The 21,579-nt window shown below is 48.2% G+C and overlaps 1 protein-coding gene across 3 annotated transcripts; it reads right to left on the bottom strand.

Moving 5' to 3' along the window:
* Positions 1 to 648: 648 nt before the first annotated feature.
* Ankrd35 (ankyrin repeat domain 35) lies at positions 649 to 21,302 on the bottom strand. 3 transcript variants are annotated; one of them, XM_031374902.1, is made up of 15 exons: positions 21,176 to 21,302; positions 20,831 to 20,946; positions 14,381 to 14,511; positions 13,345 to 13,433; positions 12,918 to 12,982; positions 11,993 to 12,050; positions 11,823 to 11,893; positions 11,459 to 11,565; positions 10,136 to 10,320; positions 9,461 to 9,498; positions 6,970 to 8,970; positions 2,651 to 2,740; positions 2,388 to 2,453; positions 1,518 to 1,622; positions 649 to 842 (listed from the first exon to the last, which is right to left on the bottom strand). In XM_031374902.1, the coding sequence occupies exons 2-14, from the start codon at positions 20,867 to 20,869 to the stop codon at positions 1,563 to 1,565; spliced, it is 3,000 nt and encodes a 999-aa protein (XP_031230762.1). In that variant the 5' UTR covers positions 20,870 to 20,946; positions 21,176 to 21,302; the 3' UTR covers positions 649 to 842; positions 1,518 to 1,562. The 3 variants fall into 3 exon arrangements, with proteins under 3 accessions (XP_031230762.1, XP_031230763.1, XP_031230764.1); XM_031374903.1 differs by having other exon boundaries at positions 6,970 to 8,931; XM_031374904.1 differs by lacking the exon at positions 21,176 to 21,302 and having other exon boundaries at positions 14,377 to 14,511.
* Between the last annotated feature and the right edge of the window lie 277 nt (positions 21,303 to 21,579).

Raw genomic sequence — 21,579 nt, 5'->3', positions numbered from 1 at the left:
AGCTAGGAGTGGGGAAGGAACCAACAGGTGGAGCAGAGCATAAACAATCTCTATGACTGGAAAACTCCTGTGACTACTGTGCTGGGCACTACCATTGCAAACCTGTGTAAGCATGTCAGGAGTAGCTGCTAATGTATTCTATGAATCTTGACAGTGTATACTGACATAGATTAGTCAGTTACAAATGTTAGCACGCTAGTGAGGGACTTTGCTAACAGGAAGAGAAAGGATGTTGTTTGTTTGTTTGTTTGTTTGTTTTTAGACAGTGGCGATTGTAGCCCAGGCTGATTGGACTCACTATGTAGCAAAGGCTGGCCCTAAAATTTGCTCTCCTTGCCTCCACCTCCCAAGCACTGACTTTAAGGTATATACCACCACACCCAGCTTATTTTTTTTTAAAGATTTATTTATTATTATAAGTACACTGTAGCTGTCTTCAGACACACCAGAAGAGGGCGTCATATCTCATTACGGATGGTTGTGAGCCACCATATGGTTGCTGGGATTTGAACTCAGGACCTTCGGAAGAGCAGTCAGTGCTCTTAACCTCTGAGCCATCTCTCCAGCCCCCAGCTTATTTTTTAAGTCGTTTGATCAAGATTCTTTTTCCTCCCCATTCCATCCTTTTTGACAAAATCCACAATAATATCCAGCAGTTTTCTGCTTTATTTTCCAGGGAGCGAGTTTACAACCACAGTTCTGGTCTCATCTATGCTGATTGGAGGTTCCAGGTTTTCAGGTCTGGAGTCCGTGTGTCCTGTGAGCCCCACCCACAACACCACTAGTGGGTAATCACCGCCCACCCACCTGTCTGCCACAGCTTGATTGAGCCTCATTATTCCCTGTAAGAAGAAATCCAAAGGTGAGTTCTGCATCCTCACTCTCCTGCTACCCACATCACATGCTACAGGGGCTACTTGTCTTTCCAATCTTGGGAAGGACAGGAGGGAGGCTGCGAGATGGTTGGGTTTTGAGTGAAGGGTGAGAAAGCCTGGGTCTGTAAAGTCCCACCCTAGGGAACAACTGTCCCACTATCCCATGACCCGTCATCCTTCACTGGCATCTCTGTACCCCAGACTTTAGGAAAATATTCCAGCCATCTTTTTTCAGACACTCCAGAAGAGGGCATCAGATCTCATTACAGGTGGTTGTGAGCCACCATGTGGTTGCTGGGATCTGAATTCTTAAGTCAGTGCTCTTAACACTGAGCCATCTCTCCAGCCCCTTTTTCAGCCATCTTTTTCTGTCTGTTCTACCTACAGTCATCTATTAGTCACTAATTTCGTGCCACCTGTTCACAAGGTCCTGATTCCCCATAGTGACCCACACTTTGTCTTTTCAGTTGACTTTACTTCAGTGCTCTATGCCCTACAGGCCTCCCCAGTGTCTGCCACCAGAGAGGCAAAAAACAAAAAACAAACAAACAAAAAAACTACACCATCCCTTCCATATCATCCCCTTCTCCCAAGTCCTTTCTCCATACCCCCAGCCCTCATTAGCCTCCACCCACAACTCACAAAAGGGAAATGCCTTTATCCCTGAGGGTACGCAGTGAGCTGGCCTCACTCCTGCATGCTGAGGATTCGAAGTAGGATGTTGTAGACTTCTTGTTCCATGTAGCCCTGGGAGTAGCAGGAAGGACGTAAAAGATGATGGAACGCAAGGTGGGGAGAGGCCGATGAAGGAGCAGTTTTGTAGGATAGCAGAATGCCAGTCATTAATTACCTCTTGCAATTACATAATCCTTAACTAATTCTGCTGGTCTGTTGTGTCGGGTTGTTTGTTTTGCTTTTTGGTTTTGGTCTGCTGTACTTGTGACTGAACAGGACAAATGCTTGTCAATGAACTATGCCCCCAGCCCTCACTTGTAGTATTAAATAACTTTTCCACGGCTGCTTTCCCATCCTCACAAGAAGGGGAATGCTATCTACTCCTCAGGATTGCTATAAGGGCCACACCAATGAATGCTAAATGTAGCTCTACTCCCTTATCATCCCTAAGAAAGGAGCAGGCACATTCACTCTTCCTTGATTAAGGCAAAGTCACCTCAGAGGAAACTGAGGGTGGGGAGATGAGAGGCAGGAAAAACCCTCACAAGGGATTAGGGAACCAGAAAGCGAAGCAGAAGCTCCTCCCCCTCCCCCTCCCTCAAACCTCCACTACCCCCTACCAACCCCCCCCATCAAACCCCACCCCCACCCCCCCACCCCGCTTCACACACAGCCTCTCTGGATGTGCTTAGTAAGATCCTGAGACTGGGACCTGCCAGGGGTCCAGTGGGCCTGACAGAATGGCAAATATGCATAGGGAAGAGAAGGGACAGACGCGACTTTCCGTCCTGCCTTGGCCCTGTACCTCTGCGGCCTCCCAGACTCTAGCAAGCTCACCCGAGCGGCATTCAGGAGATGATTCCTGTAGGAGGAGATGATCTCTTCATGGTTCTTCTGGGAATCCTGGAAGCGAGAACCCACGGGAAGTCGCATGCCAACCCTTCCCACACTCACTGAATGTGAGGCTGGCTCCCTGGGCCCATCACTGGTCCACCCCATCCCCCTCACCCCACCCCCATCCCTACTCCCTGGCTAGTCTCTTGATGCTCCCCACCCCCCTTTCTCTATCACCATCCGTTTTCCCACAGGCCAAAATATACCTGCAGCTGTAGGGCGAGGTGGGTATTCTCCCCCCGGACTTCTAGAACTTCCTCTGAAAGTTGCTCCAGCTTCTTCAACAACTCCTTGATCTAAGGCCGAAAGGAAAGAAAGGGATGTGAGGGCTAAAGTTATATTTTAAGTTTACATTACTGTGCTTAAGATCTATAAAACAGGGGCTGGCAAGATGGCTCAGTTGGTAAGAGCATCGACTGTTCTTCTGAAGGTCCTGAGTTCAAATCCCAGCAACCACATGGTGGCTCACAATCACCCGTAATGAGATCTGATGCCCTCTTCTGGTGCATCTGAAGACAGCTATAGTGTACTTATTTATAATAATAAATAAATCTTTGGGCCAGAGCAAGCAGGGACTGAGCGAGCAGAGGTCCTAAATTCAACTCCCAACAACCACATGAAGGCTCACAACCATCTGTACAGCTACAGTGTACTCATATACATAAAATAAATAAACCTTTTCTTTTTCTTTCTTTTTTTTTTTTTTGGTTTTTCAAGACAGGGTTTTTCTGTGTAGCCCTGGCTGTCCTGGAACTCACTCTGTAGACCAGGCTGGCCTCGAACTCAGAAATCCACCTGCCTCTGCCTCCCAAGTGCTGGGACTAAAGGCGTGCGCCACCACCGCCCGGCGTTTTTGGTGTTTTGTCTTAAACAGTTTCACTGTATAGGCCTATGTAGTCTGGGCTCACTACATAGACTAAGCTGGCCTCAAATTCACAAAGATTTTCCTTCCTCTCCCTCCAGAGTTTTGAGATTAAAAGGATGTGCCACCATACAGGCTATAGCAACTTTTTTACTGAGTACTTGGCATGTGCCACAAATTATCCTGTGTGTGTGTGTGTGTGTGTGTGTGTGTGTGTGTGTTGCCTGCATGTTTATAAGTATACATTCCACATTCCACTTGTGTAGCTGGTGGCTGTGGAGACCAGAAGAGGACTCCAGGTCCTCTGCCATCAGAGTTACAGATAGTCGTGAGCTCCTGTGTGGGTGAAGTGACCTAAACTGGAGTCCTCTGGAAGAGCAGCAGGCATTCTTAACTGCCAAGCCATTTCTCCAGGCCAAGAAAGCAATTTACTTTCTTTCTTTCTCTCTTTCTGTTTCAGGAGATGGTGCTGGGGATGAGCCAGGACCTTTCCCATTGTAGGCAAATACTCTATCATTAAGCCATGACCTCAAACCTTTTTTTTTTTTTTTTGAGACAAGGTTTCTCTGTGTAGCCCTGCCTGTCCTAGAACTCACTCTGCAAACCACACTGACTTTGAACTCAGAGATCCACCTGTGTCTGCCTCCCAAGTGCTAGGACTAAAGGTGTGTGCCATCACACCTGGCTTCCACATCTTCAAACTTCTGAGTATTTATAATAATTTTATTTAAACAGGGACTCTTAGAAATCAAGCTGATCTCAAACACAAGGATAACCTTGAGTACCTGATTCTCCTCTATCAACTTCTTTTTAAACTTTTATTTATTTATTTTAATTGTTTATGTGTATGGGTGTTTTGTCTGCATGTGTATCTGTGTACATGTGCATGCCTGGTACCCTCAGAAACCCTGGAACTGACATTACAGATAGTTGTGAGCCACAGAGTAGGTTCAAGGAATTAAACTTGGGGCTTCTGGAAGAACAGCCACTTGGGTACTGGGAACTTAAGTCCTTTGGAAGAGGAGCTATTGTTCTTAACCATTGAGCCATCTCTCCAGCCCAGGAACTTAATCTTATTGAAGAGAATTTCAACCAGGCAGTAGTGGCACACATCTTTAATCCCAGCACTCTGGCAGAGGCAGGCTGATCTTGAGTTCGAGGCCAAGCCTGGTCTACAGAGTGAGTTCCAGGACAGCCAGAGCCACACAGAGAAACCCTGTCTCAAAGGACCAATAAAACAAAACAAACAAAAAACCCCTGGGTGTTTGAGATGTTAAGAAAGTTGCCAGGTGTGGTGTCACAAGCCTTTAATATCAGCACTCTGACAGAAACAGGCTGATCTCTGTGACGAAAGGCTTCATCTATCTCAAAACACTCTATCTCAAAACAAAAGGTTGTCTAAGATCAGTCAGCTATTAAGTTTTTTGGGGGGCTGGAGAGATGGCTCGGTGCTTAGGAACATTGACTGTTCTTTCAGAGGTCCTGAGTTCAATTCCCAGCAACCACATGGTGGCTCACAACCATCTGTAAAGTGATCAGATGTCCTCTTCTGGTGTGTCTGAATACTTATATACACAAAATAAATAAATATTTTTTAAAAGTTTTATTTGTTGTTTTGTTATCAGTGCGGGGGATAGAACCAAAGGCCTTCATATATGTTAGGCAAGTATTCTGCCACCGAACTATATCCCCTAACCTAAATTGTTGACCCCTACCTACCCTGTGTGTCTGTGTGTCTATACGCACATACATGTGCACGTTCGTGCCACATTCTCAACTACTACACCAAATTTTCCTTGCCAAATTTTATTGACTTTCTTGTTGTTTATTGACAAAATGCCTCTTTTAACACCCTTCCTTGATGATGCCTATTTTGGACAACAGTTCTTCTGTCTATATACAAGGTGTATGCTGTGTATATCCTTCTGTTGTTCTAAATTTGGATATATGTACAAGTGTTAATAAGAAATCTGAATTTGGGCCGGGCAATGGTGGCGCATGCCTTTAGTCCCAGCACTTGGGAAGCAGAGGCAGGCGGATTTCTGAGTTCGAGGCCAGCCTGGTCTACAGAGTGAATTCCAGGACAGCCAGGGCTACACAGAGAAACCCTGTCTCGAAAAACCAAAAAAAAAAAAAAAAAAAAAAAAAGAAAAAGAAAGAAATCTAAATTGGGGCTGGTGAGATGGCTCAGCAAGTAAAAGCACCTACTGTTCTTCCGAAGATCATGAGTTCAAATCCCAGCAACCACATGGTGGCTCACAACCACCCATAATGAAATCTGACACCATCTTCTGGTGTGTCTGAAGACAGCTACAGTGTACTCATTTCTAATAATAATAAGTAAATCTTTGGGCCAGAGCAAGAAGGGACTGAGCGAGCAGGGGTCTACCGGAGCAATCGGGGCTGACTGGAGAGAGCAGAGTTGACCGGAGCAAGCAGAGGTCCTAAAGTCAATTCCCAACAACCAGATGAAGGCTCATAACTATCTGAACAGCTACAGTGTATACTCATATACATAAAATAAATAAATCTTAAAAAAAAAAAGAAATCTGAACTCATTTGTTTAGTGGGTGGTAGTTCTACAACATCTAAATTCATTTGTAAATGAGTGGTTTAGAATATATAAAATAGCCGGGCGGTGGTGGTGCACGCCTTTAGTCCCAGCACTTGGGAGGAAGAGGCTGGTGGATTTCTCTGAGTTTGAGGCCAGCCTGGTCTACAGAGTGAGTTCCAGGACAGCTAGGGCTATACAAAGAAACCCTGTCTCGAAAAGCCAAAAAAAAAAAAAAAGAAAAGAAAAGAAAATATATAAAGTTCGTCTCCTTGCCTGACACTAAGAAAATAACAGCTTTCAAACTATTATGGTTTGGCTTTGCTTGGTGTCTTCAAACAGGGTCTTGTGAGCCCAGGCTGCCTTCGAACCACCTCGGTAGCTGAAGATGACCCTGAACCTATCTCCTGTCCACTTCTTCAGACTGGTTTTTGTTGTTTTGTTTTGTTTTGTTTTTTCGAGACAGGGTTTCTCTGTATAGCCCTGGCTGTCCTGGAACTCACTCTGTAGACCAGGCTGGCCTCAAACTCAGAAATCTGCCTGCCTCTGCCTCCCAAATGCTGGGATTAAAAGCTTGCGCCACCACCGTCCGGCCAGACTGTTTTGTTTTATTTTATTCTTACTTTTCTTTCCTTTAGTGTCTTTTTTGGCCAGTGGGAATTGTTGGTGGGGGACCCATTGCTGAATTGACCCGGAGGGAAGAGCAATTACAGTTAACCCATCAGACTCTGAGTCAGCCAAGAACCTCAGCAAAACCACAGAACTCATTACACCACTGGGCTGGGCTAATGCAGGATTAAGATAAAATATTAATTGTCCACCGTGTTCCCCGGTGGTAGCCCTGGGGGCATACATAACTTCTGAACCCTAAGTACTAAATTTTAGTACCTACGCCCTCTTCTCTCTTGTACTATGTTACTTATTTTTATCTCTGTCGTCTATCTGTACTCCGCCTCAGCTCCAGCCTCAACTCCAAACCTCTATTCCCCCAGGGGAGCACAGAGCGTTCCTTGTAAGAACTCTGTTTTGTATTAATCTGATCTTCAGTTCTGCAACCCCTGCAAAAGCACCGCCGCTGCCCGCTATGCTCTCCAGGCTACCTCGGTGCTCACCTTGGCCTCCTTGTCCCGGCAAGCCCCGATGAGATGGTTTGTCTTCTCTTTCAAGAGCTCAGCAGTTTTCTCGAACTGCTCTGAACGCCCGCGCATCTCGCCAGCCTGGCGCTCCTGCTCGGCCGCCCGGGCGGCCAGGTCCCCGCTGCGGCGACGTTCCTCTGCCACGGTGTCCCGCAATCGAGTCATTTCCCGACAGGCTGTGTTGTACTTCTCCAGCACAACTTTGAGTTCCTGGCCCCAAGCTTGCGCCTGGGCCACCAGCGAACCTCTGGTCTTCTCGTGCTGGCGCAAGCTGGCTGCTTCCCGAGCTCTCAGCTCGGCCACTTCTTCCGTGGCTTGGTAGAGCAGCTGCTTCAGCTTGCAGATCTCCTGGCTCTTCCCACTCATCGTGGCTTGCACGGCCCGTAGCTCTTCCTCTAACTTCCCCAGATCTTCCTCCAGGGCGGCCACTTGCGGGGATGCTGTAGCCTTCAGGGAGGCTTCTGGTTCCCCACAGGGAGCCGAGGATCCCCTCAGCTGCTGGTTTTCCTCCTCCAACTGAGCCAGGACCCTTTGGACCTCGAGGTGCCGAGCCACCAGAGTGCTGATGCAGGTCTGCAGCTCCTCCAGGGGTTCTGCAGCTGTACTTTGAGCACTCCCCTTGCCCACGAGGTCTGGGGGTAGGCAGTTCCACAGTCCTTGGAGGCCGCTGGTCTGGGAGGCCAGTCGCCTGCGCAGCTTCTCTGTGGCCTCCTTCTCCATGGCTAGTTCCTCTGTCAACAACCCCACGCTCCTCCGCAACTGCTGTAGCTGGACCTGGGCCTCGGGCTTGGGCACAAACTCCCGGTGTAGCCTCTGGGTCAAGGACTGCAGCTCTCCCTGCAAGCGTTGTCTCTCGCGCCCCAACTCTCCCAGTTCCTCCAGCAAGTTGCTATTGCTCAGTCTCAGAGCTGACACCTCTTTCTCCAGCTGTCCCTTTGCCAGGCCTCCTCCTGAGACCTGTTCTCCTCCAGGGGCCCCTAAGGGCTCTCCTCTGGCTCCAGGAGTCTTCTTTTCTTCCTGCACTTTATTAGTGCATCCCCGGTCTGTCTTTAGGGCTCCGTCTCTGGAACCCTGAACCGGGACCTCAGGTTTCACATGCAGTCCCATCTTGGCTCCATCCAACCTCACCAGCACCCTCTCAAGCCTGGCTTCCATCTTTTCCCAGGCCGCTGCTGCAGCCTCAGCTCTGGGCGTCCCCAGGGTTCCCTCCAGAACTGGTCTTGACAAAACCCCTCTGGCAGCATCCTTTTCTCGCCACACTGCAGCCAGCTCTTCCCTTAGCTGTAGGAGGAGCTGGTTCATGGCTGCTATGCCCACTGGTTCTCCCACTGTGCCTGCTGGTTCAGTCCCTGGAACCGGGGCCCTCTCCTTCTGGCCAGCACACACCTGCCCAGTGTTATCGAGGCCAAGGTTCTGCCCTTCATTGGTGTTCTGTTGCTGTCGTGTGGCTTTCCCAGTGGTGTCAGAACTTGGGCTCTGGGGCAGCCCCTGCTCTGGTTGGGACTTTCTGTGTACTTCATAATGGACCTCTGCTGGGGCTGAGTCTTCAGCTCCCTTGGGGACTGATGCTGGTTTTATTGTGGCTGCTGCCTTCTGCTGCTGCTTCAGCTCTTGGATGCACTCAGCCAGCAGGTTCAAGAGACAACCCTGCTCCATACCGTCTCCTTCAGGCCGGAGACCAGGGCCTTGATTTCCAGGAGCTCCAGGTTTTTGCACTAGGAGATGGCCTAGTTCTTGCACTTGCTCTCGAATCTGGCTCTCTAGGCTTAAGAAGGCTGCAGCGCGAGCCTTACACTCATCTGTCTTTCGCACTAGCTCCTGCTCCAGCTGATGAACTTTCCTCTGCTCCTCCTCGTACTTCTGCCTCCATTCTTCGGAGCATCGCTCCTCCCCCTCCTCTTCCTCCTGCTCTTCCTCAGGCTCTGCTATCCATGAGTTCTTAGGAGGAAATCCCACCCCAGGCTCAGATGAAGAGGACTATGCCAAAAAAGAGCAGTGATGTGAGGCTGTTCAACTAGCCTCTGAAAGGGCCCTGCTTCTCTCAGAATGTCTTGGTGCCCACATGGACACTGGAACTGCTTGGGGCTAAGTCAGAAACAAAAAGGGGAGACTCGGGGCTGGCGAGATGGCTCAGTGAGTAAGAGCACTGACTGCTCTTCCAACTGTCCTGAGTTCAGATCCCAGCAACCACATGGTGGCTCACAACCATCCGTAATGAGATCTGACAGCCTCTTCTGGTGTGTCTGAAGACAGCTACAGTGAGTGTATTACACCAGAGAGAGCAGGGCCGGAGCTAATGGGGCTGGAGCTAGTGGGCCAGCAGAGGTCCTGAGTTCAATTCCCAGCAGCCACACACATGATGGCTTATGGCCATCTGTACAGCTACAGTGTGCTCATACACATAAAGTAAATAAATAAATAAATAAATCTTTAAAAAGGGGGGGGGGGAGACTCTTAGGGACCATACCTGAGGTGCATGATCTGGGTGTTGAACCAGTCCATGACCTATAAGAAAAGACATGGGACAAAGGAGAAATCAGCTCTCTTCTAATTTTCAGAAGAAAAGTGGTGACTGTCTTATTCCATGGATCCCTAACTACCCTGCAACTTTGGTTTCTTCTTCTGGGGATGCTGTGTTCCTTCATTCTGTTCTCTTGCCTCTGTTATTGATTAGTATGCTGGTGCTATGAAGGCACTGGAACATTAGTGGTGGGCAAAATGGAAATCACATGGATGACAACGATAGCAATAGCTGTTTAATCCCAGCACTCAGGAGGCAGAGGCAGGTGGGTCTCTGAGTTCGAGGCCAGCCTGGTCTACACAGCGAGTTCCAAGATAGCCAGGGCTACACAGAGAAACCATCTCAAAAACAAAACAAACAAAAAACCAACAGCAAACAAAAGAACAATATTAGTAGCCAGAGTTGCAATGAGCAAAGGCTACACTGGGGAATTTTGTGACCATGTTTATGGGAACATGGGGTCACACGTTCCCAAAATGCAGCAGCACTAAATTTAGTGCCTCGACTAAGGCAGTGGTCCATTCTTTCAGATGGACAGCTTCCATGAGAGTGGGATACCAAGAAGCATCTTTAACTCTTTGGCTATAGATGAGACTCTTGAGGGCACAAAAAGACTTTTACCGCCTCTCCGCCGCCGGTTCAGGGCCTGCTGTAGCAGCCTCCACAGCTCCTGGTCTTGTGTGTGCAAAGCATAATGAAGAGCATTGTGTCCCAAGCTGTCCACGGCTCCAGCATCCGCTCCATGGCTCAGGAGCAGCTCAGCCACCTCAGCGCTGCCTTTCTCACAGGCCAGGATCAAAGCTGATCTGTGGGTGGAGACAAATCTGGAACACCAGCTTTGGTTTCAGCAATTCCACTCACAGGGTAAGCCCTCACTCAGTGGAGTCAGAACGACACACCAACGCCAGCCAAGGACAAAGCCTTAGACCAGAATAGGACTTTTCCCAGTGATGTCCCTTGAAGCTGCAGCATCAGAAAGTGGGACCACTGAGAGGATCCATTTTTGTATGCTTTATAGAATGCTAAAGTTCTGCACATGCACATGGCATACACACATGCACAAGCACATACACACACACACAGCAATATATATGCTCATAATCCTCCTTCCTCAACCTTCTGAGTACTGGACTACAAGCACACACCACCTCATCTGCATACATTTGGAAGAAGAATGTTTAGGACACAACTTAAAAACTAGTAAATTGGGGCTGGTGGGTAAGAGCACTGACTGCTCTTCCAAAGATCCTGAGTTCAAATCCCAGCAACCACATGGTGGTTTGAAACCACCTGTAATGAGATCTGACACCTTCTTCTGGTGCATCTGAAGACAGCTACAGTGTACTTATTTATAATAATAAATACAGCCAGGCGATGGTGGCACACGCCTTTAATTCCAGCACTTGGGAGACAGAGGCAGGCGGATTTCTGAGTTTGAGGACAGCCTGGTCTACAAAGTTGAGTTCCAGGACAGCCAGGGCTATACAGAGAAACCCTGTCTCAATAAATAAATAAATAAATAAATAAATAAATAAATATTTGAGTCTGAGCCAGCAAGTTGACCGGAACAAGTGGGCCCAACTGGAGCAAGCAGAGATCCTAAATTCAGTTCCCAACAACCTCACAATCATCTGTACAGCTATAGTATACTCATATACATAAAATAAATAAATAAATCTTTTAAAAAATAAATAAATAAAAACTAGTAAATTAAAGCAGTGACCCCAGGCATAGCCATTCTTTCTACTTGTGGCACCATCTATGCTAGTATAGCTACCTTAAAACACCCAGCAAAGATGTTCTGAACCATTCCTGGAAAGGAAGAAGCTCCCAAAAAACAGAGAGTAGCCTATTCTCTCCAGTGCATGCATGCTCTGTGCCTGCAGTTTCCTTTCCAGACTGGTAAAGAACGGGGGATTGGGAAAGGACATAGAGATGGCTCACTTGTCATCCTTGTCTGTGACATTGACTCGGGCACCTCTCTGCAACAGCTGTGAGCAGATAGCTGCATGACCACCCAGTGATGCAATCATCAGGGGTGTGCGTCCATCCTGCAGAGGTTGTGGGAAAGCATGGGGGAAAACATTTGATGACTCAAACTCCACCAACTCCCCTTCCCCCACTTGTTCCCCCTGAAACAAACACTGGTCCTGGGGTTAAGCACTACAAGGTCCAGAGAGTTAGGACCTCCCCAGATGATAAGGAAAAGAGGAGTGATGGAGGAAGGGTGATAGAATCTGACCAATCAAACTCAGAGACCTCAGCCCCCTGGTGTGAGATGCTGCCCACTGGCCCATCTGATACTCACATTATCCAGCACATCCAGGAAGGCTTCGTGGTCACAAAGGAGGAGGACACTTGAGGCGCAGCCAGAGGAGGCTAGAAGAAATGGAAGACATTTGGATAAGAAAAGGTTTGGGGAGTATCTGTTGTCCCCGCACCAATGTTAACCTCCCACCCTGTTCCCCAGGCACACACCTGCCCAGTGTAATGGACTGCGGTTTTCTGCATCTACAGCATCTTCATTAGCACCATGCTGTAAATAGCCACAAAGAGAAGCAGATGTGGAGCTCCAGTTAGCATCCTCATCACCGCACCTCTCAGCAAGCCACCAGTTTCCATGGTAATATAAAAAGGAACAGGAGGACCAGAGCTCTGAGGGAAGCTAACTGCTAGGCAAGCCCTGCAGGTGATGGGCAGCCTTGAAATTCAGTCCTACTTCCTAACTAGGGCCAAAGGAAAAACAACAAAACAAAACAAAACAGATGATCAGTAAGTAAACAGATTCAAGGAAATGATACCTGAACCTGGCTGGAGTTTCAGAGCCATGGTGTGAAGTTTGGAAAAGACCAGGAGTAATAAAGGTAGGACCGTCACCATGTGCTCAGTGGCCTGTCTGGAGATTCGAACTGTCCACACGTTATATTTTTCTTTATGCTACGTGGCTATAACCCCCCTCCCCATTTGATTTATTTATTTTTTTACTTGGGGAAGGGGTGTGGATAGGCTCCTGTGGGTTCTGATGTTCAGACTCAGGTCATTAGACTTGGCAGCAAATTCTTTTACCCGCTGAGCCCTCTTACTAGCCCCTCCCACCAAAGACATTTTTATTTGAACATTCCTGATTTTCATCTACATAGCAGTTAGTCTATGCAATGGCTCTGCAATTGGCAGAACTCAGTCGTCCTTGGGTACCCTGCTTTCTGACCTGCCCCGAGAGACAGTATAAAGCGTGGTGTAAGTACAGAGTGGATGTTAAACAAATGTTTGTGAATATATTAATAAATGACAATCAGCTCTGCTATTTGGAATGAGACAATATTGTTGGCTACGACAAAACAAAGTTGGGGACATGCTGCATTTCTTTCTTGCCTGCACAGGAGCATCAACGGACTGCCTTTACCTGAAGCAAGACCTTCACACACTGCGGCTGACAGGAGATGGTGGCCAAATGAAGGGCGGTGCTTCCTGGAAAGAGAAAGGGGAGGGATGGGGGTGTGGCCCCATGAATGCAGATGACTCACGGGGAGGGAGGGCAAGAGACGCACAGATAATCAGAGGGAGATTAGGGAAGAGAAACTGTGGGCCACACCACACCAGGCAAGAAATTCCAGTTCCTTGAGCAGCTGGTACCCTTAATGGAGGTGGGAGTGTGGTGAAATGTTCCTAGCTTAAAGGGAGGAGAACCCCAGGAGAGATGCTAGCCAAGACTTACTGAGCAAGGAAGCAAAGGCCCATAGTTGGAACCTCCATCAGAGCCCAGCACTGGCCCCTCTGCAGCCAGAGACAGTCTTGCAGCATACTGGGCACACAGTGCTGGCTTGACTCACCGTCCTCATTCTTGCTGTTGATATCAGCCCCGTTTGCAAGCAGTATTGTCAGACACTCTGTCAGGCCTTTGGAGGCTGCCAGGTGGAACCTGCCAGGGTCAAAGCCAAGAAGACAGGGAAGGATGGACGACCAGGGGATAAAATAGAGGAGGTTCTTTCCTTTTTAAAAATCATGTTTAATATTCTAGGTTGTTCTGATCAGTTTAAACCCAGATGTATTTATTTTGGCTTTGTTTGTTTGTTTGTTTGTTTGTTTGAGATAGAGTCTCACTATATAGACCTGGCTGGCCTTCAAAGCTTGCTTGATCCTCCTAGCTTGACTTCCAAAATTCTGGACTCCTAAGCAGGTACCAGCACAGCTGGCAAGGGGAAACTTTAGCCAGCCCTGCTTCCTCTGCTCCCAAAGCCAATTCCAAGTACCGAGAGGGAGGCTCCCCTAGTCTGCCTGGCTAAAAGGAAGATCGAGCCTGTGTCCATGACCTACAGCCACGAAGCCAGAGAATGCTACCAGAAAAGCTAGAACTACAAATCTCAAGGTATTTCAGACGTTGCAAAGATGTTCAGGGCACCCATGACTGCCTGCCTCTCCCCGCACGCAACCTTCAGAGAACTAGAAGCATCACAGAGTCAGCCAGACTTGAACAGAAGGCTGGTGGAAGGCATTGTATGCATCCTGAACACACCCTCTAGCCCCACGACCCCCATGACTTTACTTCTTCATTCCCGACGTTTCAAGCATACACACCCTCCTACCTCTTCGAAGAGGAAACTGTTTAGCAATGAGTTGTCTGTTGGTTTAATGAGCTTTCTATCTTTTTCTAGTCAGTGTGGTTTGTGGGAGGCTGGAACTATGGGATGAGATCCTCCTCCCTCAGTTGTTCTGTGCTTAATACGTGGCAAAGGATTAATGCATATGCTCTCCAAGTCAAACAATTCTAAAAGGGTCCTGAAGTTATAGGCCTTGCCTGATTGTTCTGAAGTTTGAAGTTTTCAGAAAGAACCACAAACCAGGATGGGGTCAAGAAGACTTACTTACGGGGACTGGCCATTTGAGTCTAGTTTGGTGGGCCGGGCAGACTTCCTAGAGGCCAAGGCAGCCACGCGTCCCACGTCCCCCCGCTGCACCGCCTCCAGCAGCTTCTGATCACGACGGTTCCATTTCTCCACCTAGTCAGGAGTTACAGGTTTTTTTGTTTTGTTTTGTTTTTGGGTTTTTTTTTTTCAAGACAGGGTTTCTCTGTATAGCCCTGACTCACTCTGTAGACCAGGCTGGCCTCAAACTCAGAAATCCGCCTGCCTCTGCCTCCCAAGTGCTGGGACCAAAGGCGTGCACCACCACTGGCCGGCCTAAATTTACCTTTTAAAATAAAATTTTATTTAAAACTCCCACCAGAAGCTGGGCGGTGGTGGCGCACGCCTTTAATCCCAGCACTTGGGAGGCAGAGGCAGGCGGATTTCTGAGTTCGAGGACAGCCTGGTCTACAGAGTGAGTTCCAGGACAGCCAGAGCTATACAAAGAAACCCTGTCTCAAAAAACAAAAACAAAAAACAAAACAACAACAACAAAAAAACTCCCACCAGAGACTAGGTTCCAATCTTAATACCATAAAACAAACAAAATCCATCCAGGCCAAACAATGCACCATGGTGACAAGTGCTGGGTGTGCAGCCTGAGGAGAGTCATTGCTAATGACCCCTCCCCTAGTGCTCCCTGGGTCTTCCCAGAGCAAACAAGCCTTACCACACCTCATTGGTCTTTGGCACTTCTCAGTGTCTTTCCCCTCCCCGGACCTCCACCCTGCCCCCCACCCCCGTCCCCCGAACCCCATGCTGCTCTGCCTTTTGTCTTTAGTCCTTTGTGAAGTAAATCATTGACCCAGCTTTCAGCCAAGGTATCTCTACCTATGGACTCTGGGTCCCAAATTGGTAATGAGGTGGGCGGTAATCCTAGAGTCTCTGCTTGCCTACGTCATATCTGGTTGTCTTCCACTAGTCTCTCAGCCTCTCTCTCCCCTGGAAGCAACCAGCATAGGCAGGCCAGTTTCTAGCTGTGCTTGGGGCGGCAGCCAGAAGAAGAGGCAGAAAGGGAGTCCTCCCTCCCCTCCCTCTTCCCTCCCAGTTTCCCTGGCAGGGAGCAGCTGTCCCAGACAGCAGCCACGCCTCAGCATACATTGTTTCAACCTTCCAGCTCAGGTTTTAAGGGTGGAGGAGTAATTAAAATAATTGAAGTATTACTGGGCACAAAAGAGAGAGCCGTAAAGCCACCTAGGGCTGCAAGCACAGAAAAGCCTGGTTTGATCCAGAGATGGGAAACGGACAGGAAGAGGAGAATGCAAAGATCACTGGTTAGAAAGACAAGTCTTCAAGATGGGTCTTCATCTGGACTGAGTCTAAGACCTGGGTCAGGCTACATTCTCAGCCATGTGACCTAGAGCAAGCCATTAAACACTTTAACCTGTTTCCTTGTACATAAAGTGTAGGCAGTAATAACCACCTCACCACAATGTATTAAACACACTAATGTAGGTTGACCACATAAATGGATGGCATCCTCACAACAAAACAGGAAGTAGTGAGAAGTCGGGGGTGGCCTAATGCATTTTATGAGGCATAATCTCTACAAGAAAGAGGTTATAGGAAAGGGTGAAAAAAAAGTCTGTGGAAGCGCACTAATTCATTCTCAAGTACTGTTTATATAGCCAGGACAAATTGTTAATCACCAACACAGGAAAGATTTAAAGGTCCAAGCCATAAAATTGTCTAGGATAGATGGATTCTGAGGTAACGCTCCTGTAAAACACTTGTAACTTCTCCTAGTCCTCCCATTTAAACTCTAATAGCCCCCCAAAATAGTCAGGGATGATAGATATTATCTTGTGTCTTTCATAAAAAAAAAAATGGAAGCACGTATATGTAAAACATCTGTCTGGGATCACATAAAAAAGTAATATAATAGCATTGGCTTAGAAATAGCTCCAGCAGGGGGCTGGAGAGATGGCTCATTGGTTTAGAGCACCAACTGTTCTTCCAAAGGTCCTGAGTTCAAATCCCAGCAACTTACATGGTGGCTTACAACCATCTGTAATGAGATCTGATGCCTTCTTCTGGAGTGTCTGAAGACAAGCTACAGTGTACTTACATATAATAAATAAATAAATCTTAAAAAGAAAGAAAGAAAGAAAGAAGTAGCTCCAGCAGCCAGGCAGTGGTGGCACACACTTTTAATCCCAGCACTCAGGAGGCAGAGGCAGGCAGATTTCTAAGTTCGAGGTCAGCCTGGTCTGCAGAGTGAGTTCCAGGACAGCCAGGGCTATACAGAGAAACCCTGTTTGGGAGGTTGGGGGTGGGGAAGAGCTGGCGAGATGACTCACTGACTGCTCTTCCAGAGGTCCTGAGTTCAAATCCCAGCAACCATATGGTGGCTCACAACCATCCGTAATGAGATATGACGCCCTCTTCTGGTGTGTCTGAAGTCAGCTACAGTGTACTTATGTATAATAATAAATAAATCTTTAAAAAAAAATAGCTCCCGCTTCTTGCATCCAGGCCTAATTCCTGTGTCAGGCCACACTGTTACAGAGCTATGGGAAAAGGATTACTTATTTCCAGATAAACTTTGAGAATGCCTCCAGGGCAAAGCTACTCATTCTCAGCTGTTACTCTCGGCTGTTACTCCCGGTATGTGGAAGAGTCTCCAAACAGGTTTGTTCTCAATGACAAAGCAAACGAACTGACTCCTCCACAACCCGGCAGGTTCGGACACGCAAGAACAGGCATTTTTCAGTGCCCCTTGGAAACCAGGTCATCTGATGGAAGACAGCTGGGCCAACGTCTCCCCCACTCACTGGGGCCACCAGCTGACCTTAACCTCACAAACCTCAACTGTCTCCCTCCTATGTTGCTCTTGTTCTCAGTATAAGTCCTTGACTAGCCTGGCACTTGTGGTCCTCCAGAGTACTGGGGTCTTAAGTGTGTGTCACCAGGTCCTGCTTGGCAATCTTCATTGTAACGCCTTTGTCTCTGTGTCAGGCACATGCAGACATCCTTGAACCTCAATTCGCTAATGATTTAAGATCGGACAAAGCTTAGAGTTCTGCATCTCATCTATCACACAGTAGACACACAGTAAATGGAAGTTCCTATTCTCATCCTTCTTGGCTTTGCTGGGCACACTTTGGATGCTCCTGGTCTTAGAATTCTCCAACTTGGTGAGTTGGAAGGATCTTGGTTATGCCAGCCGATGAGCTAGCTAGCCAAGCTGGATGGGTGGCAAAGTGTGTTTTAGCGCCGCGCATTTCTTTCTTTCCAGCTCCAGCTAGGTCCTTCTGACTCCCCCTGGCTTACTTTCTATGGTCTCATTATACCAAGGAGACTTTAGAAAAGGTAGAAATTCTTCACGATTAACCCACTGTAAAGGAGAAGACAGGAGTCCTTTCAGAGTCCAGGACTCAGCCCATTTGTCTTCCTTACCACTCTGGAAAGGAGACGACGCTGGGCTACCATCACAGCCTCAAGGGAGCAATCAGTGAGTTAATCACCAGACTCCCTAACGAGGACAGGCTGTGTCATTTCTACAGGCGAGATTAAGGAGCCTGTGTGGATGTAATTTTGCCCTCTCCTATCTCTCTGACCATGAACTCCCAGGCTTGTTGTCAAGATGGGAGGACAAAGACACGGACAGGCAATGGAGGAGCAAGTGGCTTCTGTTGAAGAACAGGTGGATGGAATGCCTGCCTTGGAGGGATGGGGACCTGATGATTAACACTTTAAATGCAATAGAAATTCCTCCATGCTGAGCTGGTGCCAAAGCTTCAAAGCTATTCACCAGCCTGTCTCTTGGCCCATGTCCTGCCCAGGCAGAGTAAGCCTAGGTCTCTGCCACCCTGGAAGGCATCATTGACTTTGAGTCAAATAACCCGAGATTAGAGGGCCTGAGTTTTTGTCATCTTCCAAGACAGTATATGTTGTACCTTAGATTTTGCTGATTTACTAATTTTTTTTTTTTTTTGAGACAGGTCTCATGTATCAGGCTGACCCCAAATTCCATCTGTAACAGAAGATGACCTTGAAGCTCAGATCCTTTTGCCTGAGTGTTGGGATTACATGCATGGTGCCACCATGCCCACTTTATGTGGGGCTGAGGATTGAACCCAGGGCTTCAGACATTCTGAGCAAGCACTCTCTCAACTGGGCCACATCCCCAGCCCGGTGCAGACTACAGGTTAAATGTTCACTCCACCCTTGCCTCACATGAGGATTCCTCATGCAAAAACTTGAATTAGAATAGCGAGAGATGATCAGCTGGCATAACTGGGAAGCCGGGCTTTGGGGGTTTCCAGGAAAGCTGCCACACAATCTGCAACAGGCTCTTTGTGGCAAGTGGAGGGCATTATCTTGGGGGTTATTATAATGGGGTTTCTCGAGTAACAACTCTTAGCTGAAGCCAACCTATTTTAAAGTCTTTGGAAAGTTTGATTTGAGAAAAGACTTTCTCATTCTAAGCATGTAGTTCTCAGGGTGCCTTTTATGTCCTACACTCAGATGAGGGGACATTCCTCATGGTCAAACATGTAGAGAACTAGGGCCATGAAGGATGAGGGAAGGTTCTAGATCCCAGGATCTAGCCCACTGCTTACTCCAGTGTCTAGGAAAGGAGGCAGTACCCAAGGACTACAGAACCAGAAAAGGCCTAGGGCCAGATCACCTTGAACTTGTTTGAGTTCAGAACCTAAGCATGGTTGGGCCTTGTTAGTACCTGGATGGAAGAGTCAAAAAAGAATGAACTGAGCCAGGCATGGTGGCTCAAAACTGTAATCCCAGCACTTGAGAAGCAGAAGCAGGCAGATCTCTGAGTGTGAGGCCAGCCCGGTCTACAGAGGGAGTTCCAGGACAGACAGGGCTACACAGAGAAATCTTGTCTGAAACAAACAAACACAAAAACAAACAAAAAAACAAACAACAACAAAGAATGAAATAGTCACCCTCCTAAAGAGAAAGAAGGCTCCATAAATCTAAAAGGGAGGAACAATTCTGGGAACTTTCCATATTTAGGGGAAAGTAGTCATGGATTAGAAAATCACTGAGAATTAAGTCAGTATTAAGAATCCAGGTAGCCTGTGTCTCTGTTACCTGTAAGAGTAAACACCTTTTGACTGTTTGGTCAGTGTGTAGAAACTCCATGTAAATGGGACAGAGACAGGCCTCAACAGTTCTGACTCTTGCTTCACAGCTTTCTGCCAGGTTTCTGTGGCCGGCCCATGCATAGTGAGATAACTAAGCATTTCTCACATCTGCCTATGAATGAATGACGGGTCAACTAAGCAATATTAGTACCAAGGGACTCGTGCCCCCAACCTCCACAGAAGACACCATCCCTCCACAGAGTGGTACTCTGGAAGAACTCTTTAGAAAAGGAAACTGTCCCTTCCCTGAACCACCATCTTCTGAAATCTTTGTTTTGCTCTAGAGGGGAGAGAACGGAGGAGAGAGCCAGGAGCTCTCTCATTGTGACCCACTCTGCCTTCTCCCTTACCATCTCATTTCCCCAACTCAGTCAAAGAAAATGAACGCAAATCCTAAAGGAGACAAAGGAACAACCTGGGGAGAGCCAGGCAGAATTTGATTGGTCCCAAGAACCAGTCTAAAGACCAGACAGTGCAGAGAACTGGCCAGGGTAGATTCTGCAGGCAACTCACCAGACTCTTGGGGATCAGCCAGGAAGGAGACTTGTCTGTCCTCTGACAGCGCTTGTCCAGCTAGCTAGATTGCAAGATTAAGCCACTGTGAGCAGGCAGGAGGTCCAGGTAAAAGGTAGAGGAAGTAATATTGAGGAAAAGGTGACCAGAAATTAAAGAGAAATCAGAGGGCCCATGTTGGATAGCCACTTGGAAAGAAATTTGGATTGGTGCTTGAGAGAATGGAAGAGGGAGTGTCATGGAGTGGAAGTTCTGTGAAGAAGGCACTGGGCTGAGAATACTTTCAGAGCAAAAAATACTGTTAGGGGCAGAAAGCTAACAGTAAAAATGGAGCTATGTGAGAGAGAAAGTTGTGAGGAGAAGGCAAGGATGGAAATGAAGCTGTAGGGCAGGAATTAGGGATGGAAGTAGGAACGGATTCAAAGGCTGGGGTGGGGGTGAGGCAGATGGCTGGAGGTGGGCTGGTACTGGGAGCCAGAGCTGAAGTAGAAGAGACCAGGGTCATTGGAAGAGAATAGGTCTTTAGAAAGCCTACCAGAAGCTGGAAGCCAAATATGTTGGGAGAAGGAGCCAAAGAGAAGGACCTTGGGAAGGGAAAGATTAAGGGACAGGTTTTGGATAACACCCATAAGTTCAGTTAGCAGCGCTGGCGGCCGCGTTATCGGAACAGCAGCGCAGGAAAGACTGATGCAGGGTTAATGCGATCGTCCATGGAGATGGGACTCAGAACTTCTGTCAACCCAGGGCTTGAATCCCAGCCCCAGCCCTTCTCCCACACATTTGGCACCTACCGCCACTTGTGAACTGGAGCAGGAGAAGATGCGTTTCATGGCCGGGGCTAGGGCCACGGGGGGACGGGGACGCGCTGAGAGCCGGGCCACAAGTTCTTAAACCTACTCGGCTACGGCTGTACGGAAAGACCGCTGTCAAAAAGCAGACTGGGTCCCGCCCCAAACCCCGCCCCAGATCCCAACCCGCTCAATCGGAGACGTTCACCTGAAGGCTGGGCTTAAAACCCCGCCTCTGGTCCTGCCTAACTCCGCCCCTGCGGAGGCAAAAAGCCCGCAGTCTTTGGCGGCCACTCTGGCTGGCTCTCAAGTTCCGCCCTTCAGTCCGAGCGCATCCCCTGTACTTACCTACGGAATCCGGTAGGGATGCTCGCAGCCTCCGCAGAGGCGACTTCCAGGCCCTAAGTCCCCCGCCTTTCTACGTGAAGCTCCGCCCCAAATTCCGCCCCCGCCCCGCCCGGCCCGCGCCGGGCCCTCGCGCGGACCTCCACAAGCTTCGACGTCACCAACCTCTTTTACCAGTTAATGACTCTTAGTCATAGCCATGTCCTGTGTGTGCTTCATCCCCTCCTCCCCGACGAAAACCTAAGCGCCAAGATTTTCTAAAGAGAACAGTTTGGAAACGTGATGCACTAAGCAGACTTGAGCACCGCAACCAGAGGTTGGACAAAACTCAGATCAAGCCAATCACTTAACGCACATCTTAGAAAGGAGCAAGGGGAAAGTTTTTACTGTTTGCTTCCCCACTCCAA

The sequence above is a fragment of the Mastomys coucha genome, unplaced genomic scaffold, assembly GCF_008632895.1.
Source record: "Mastomys coucha isolate ucsf_1 unplaced genomic scaffold, UCSF_Mcou_1 pScaffold16, whole genome shotgun sequence".
In the NCBI taxonomy this organism is placed as follows: domain Eukaryota; kingdom Metazoa; phylum Chordata; class Mammalia; order Rodentia; family Muridae; genus Mastomys; species Mastomys coucha.
This window is presented reverse-complemented; position numbering and strand designations above follow the sequence as displayed.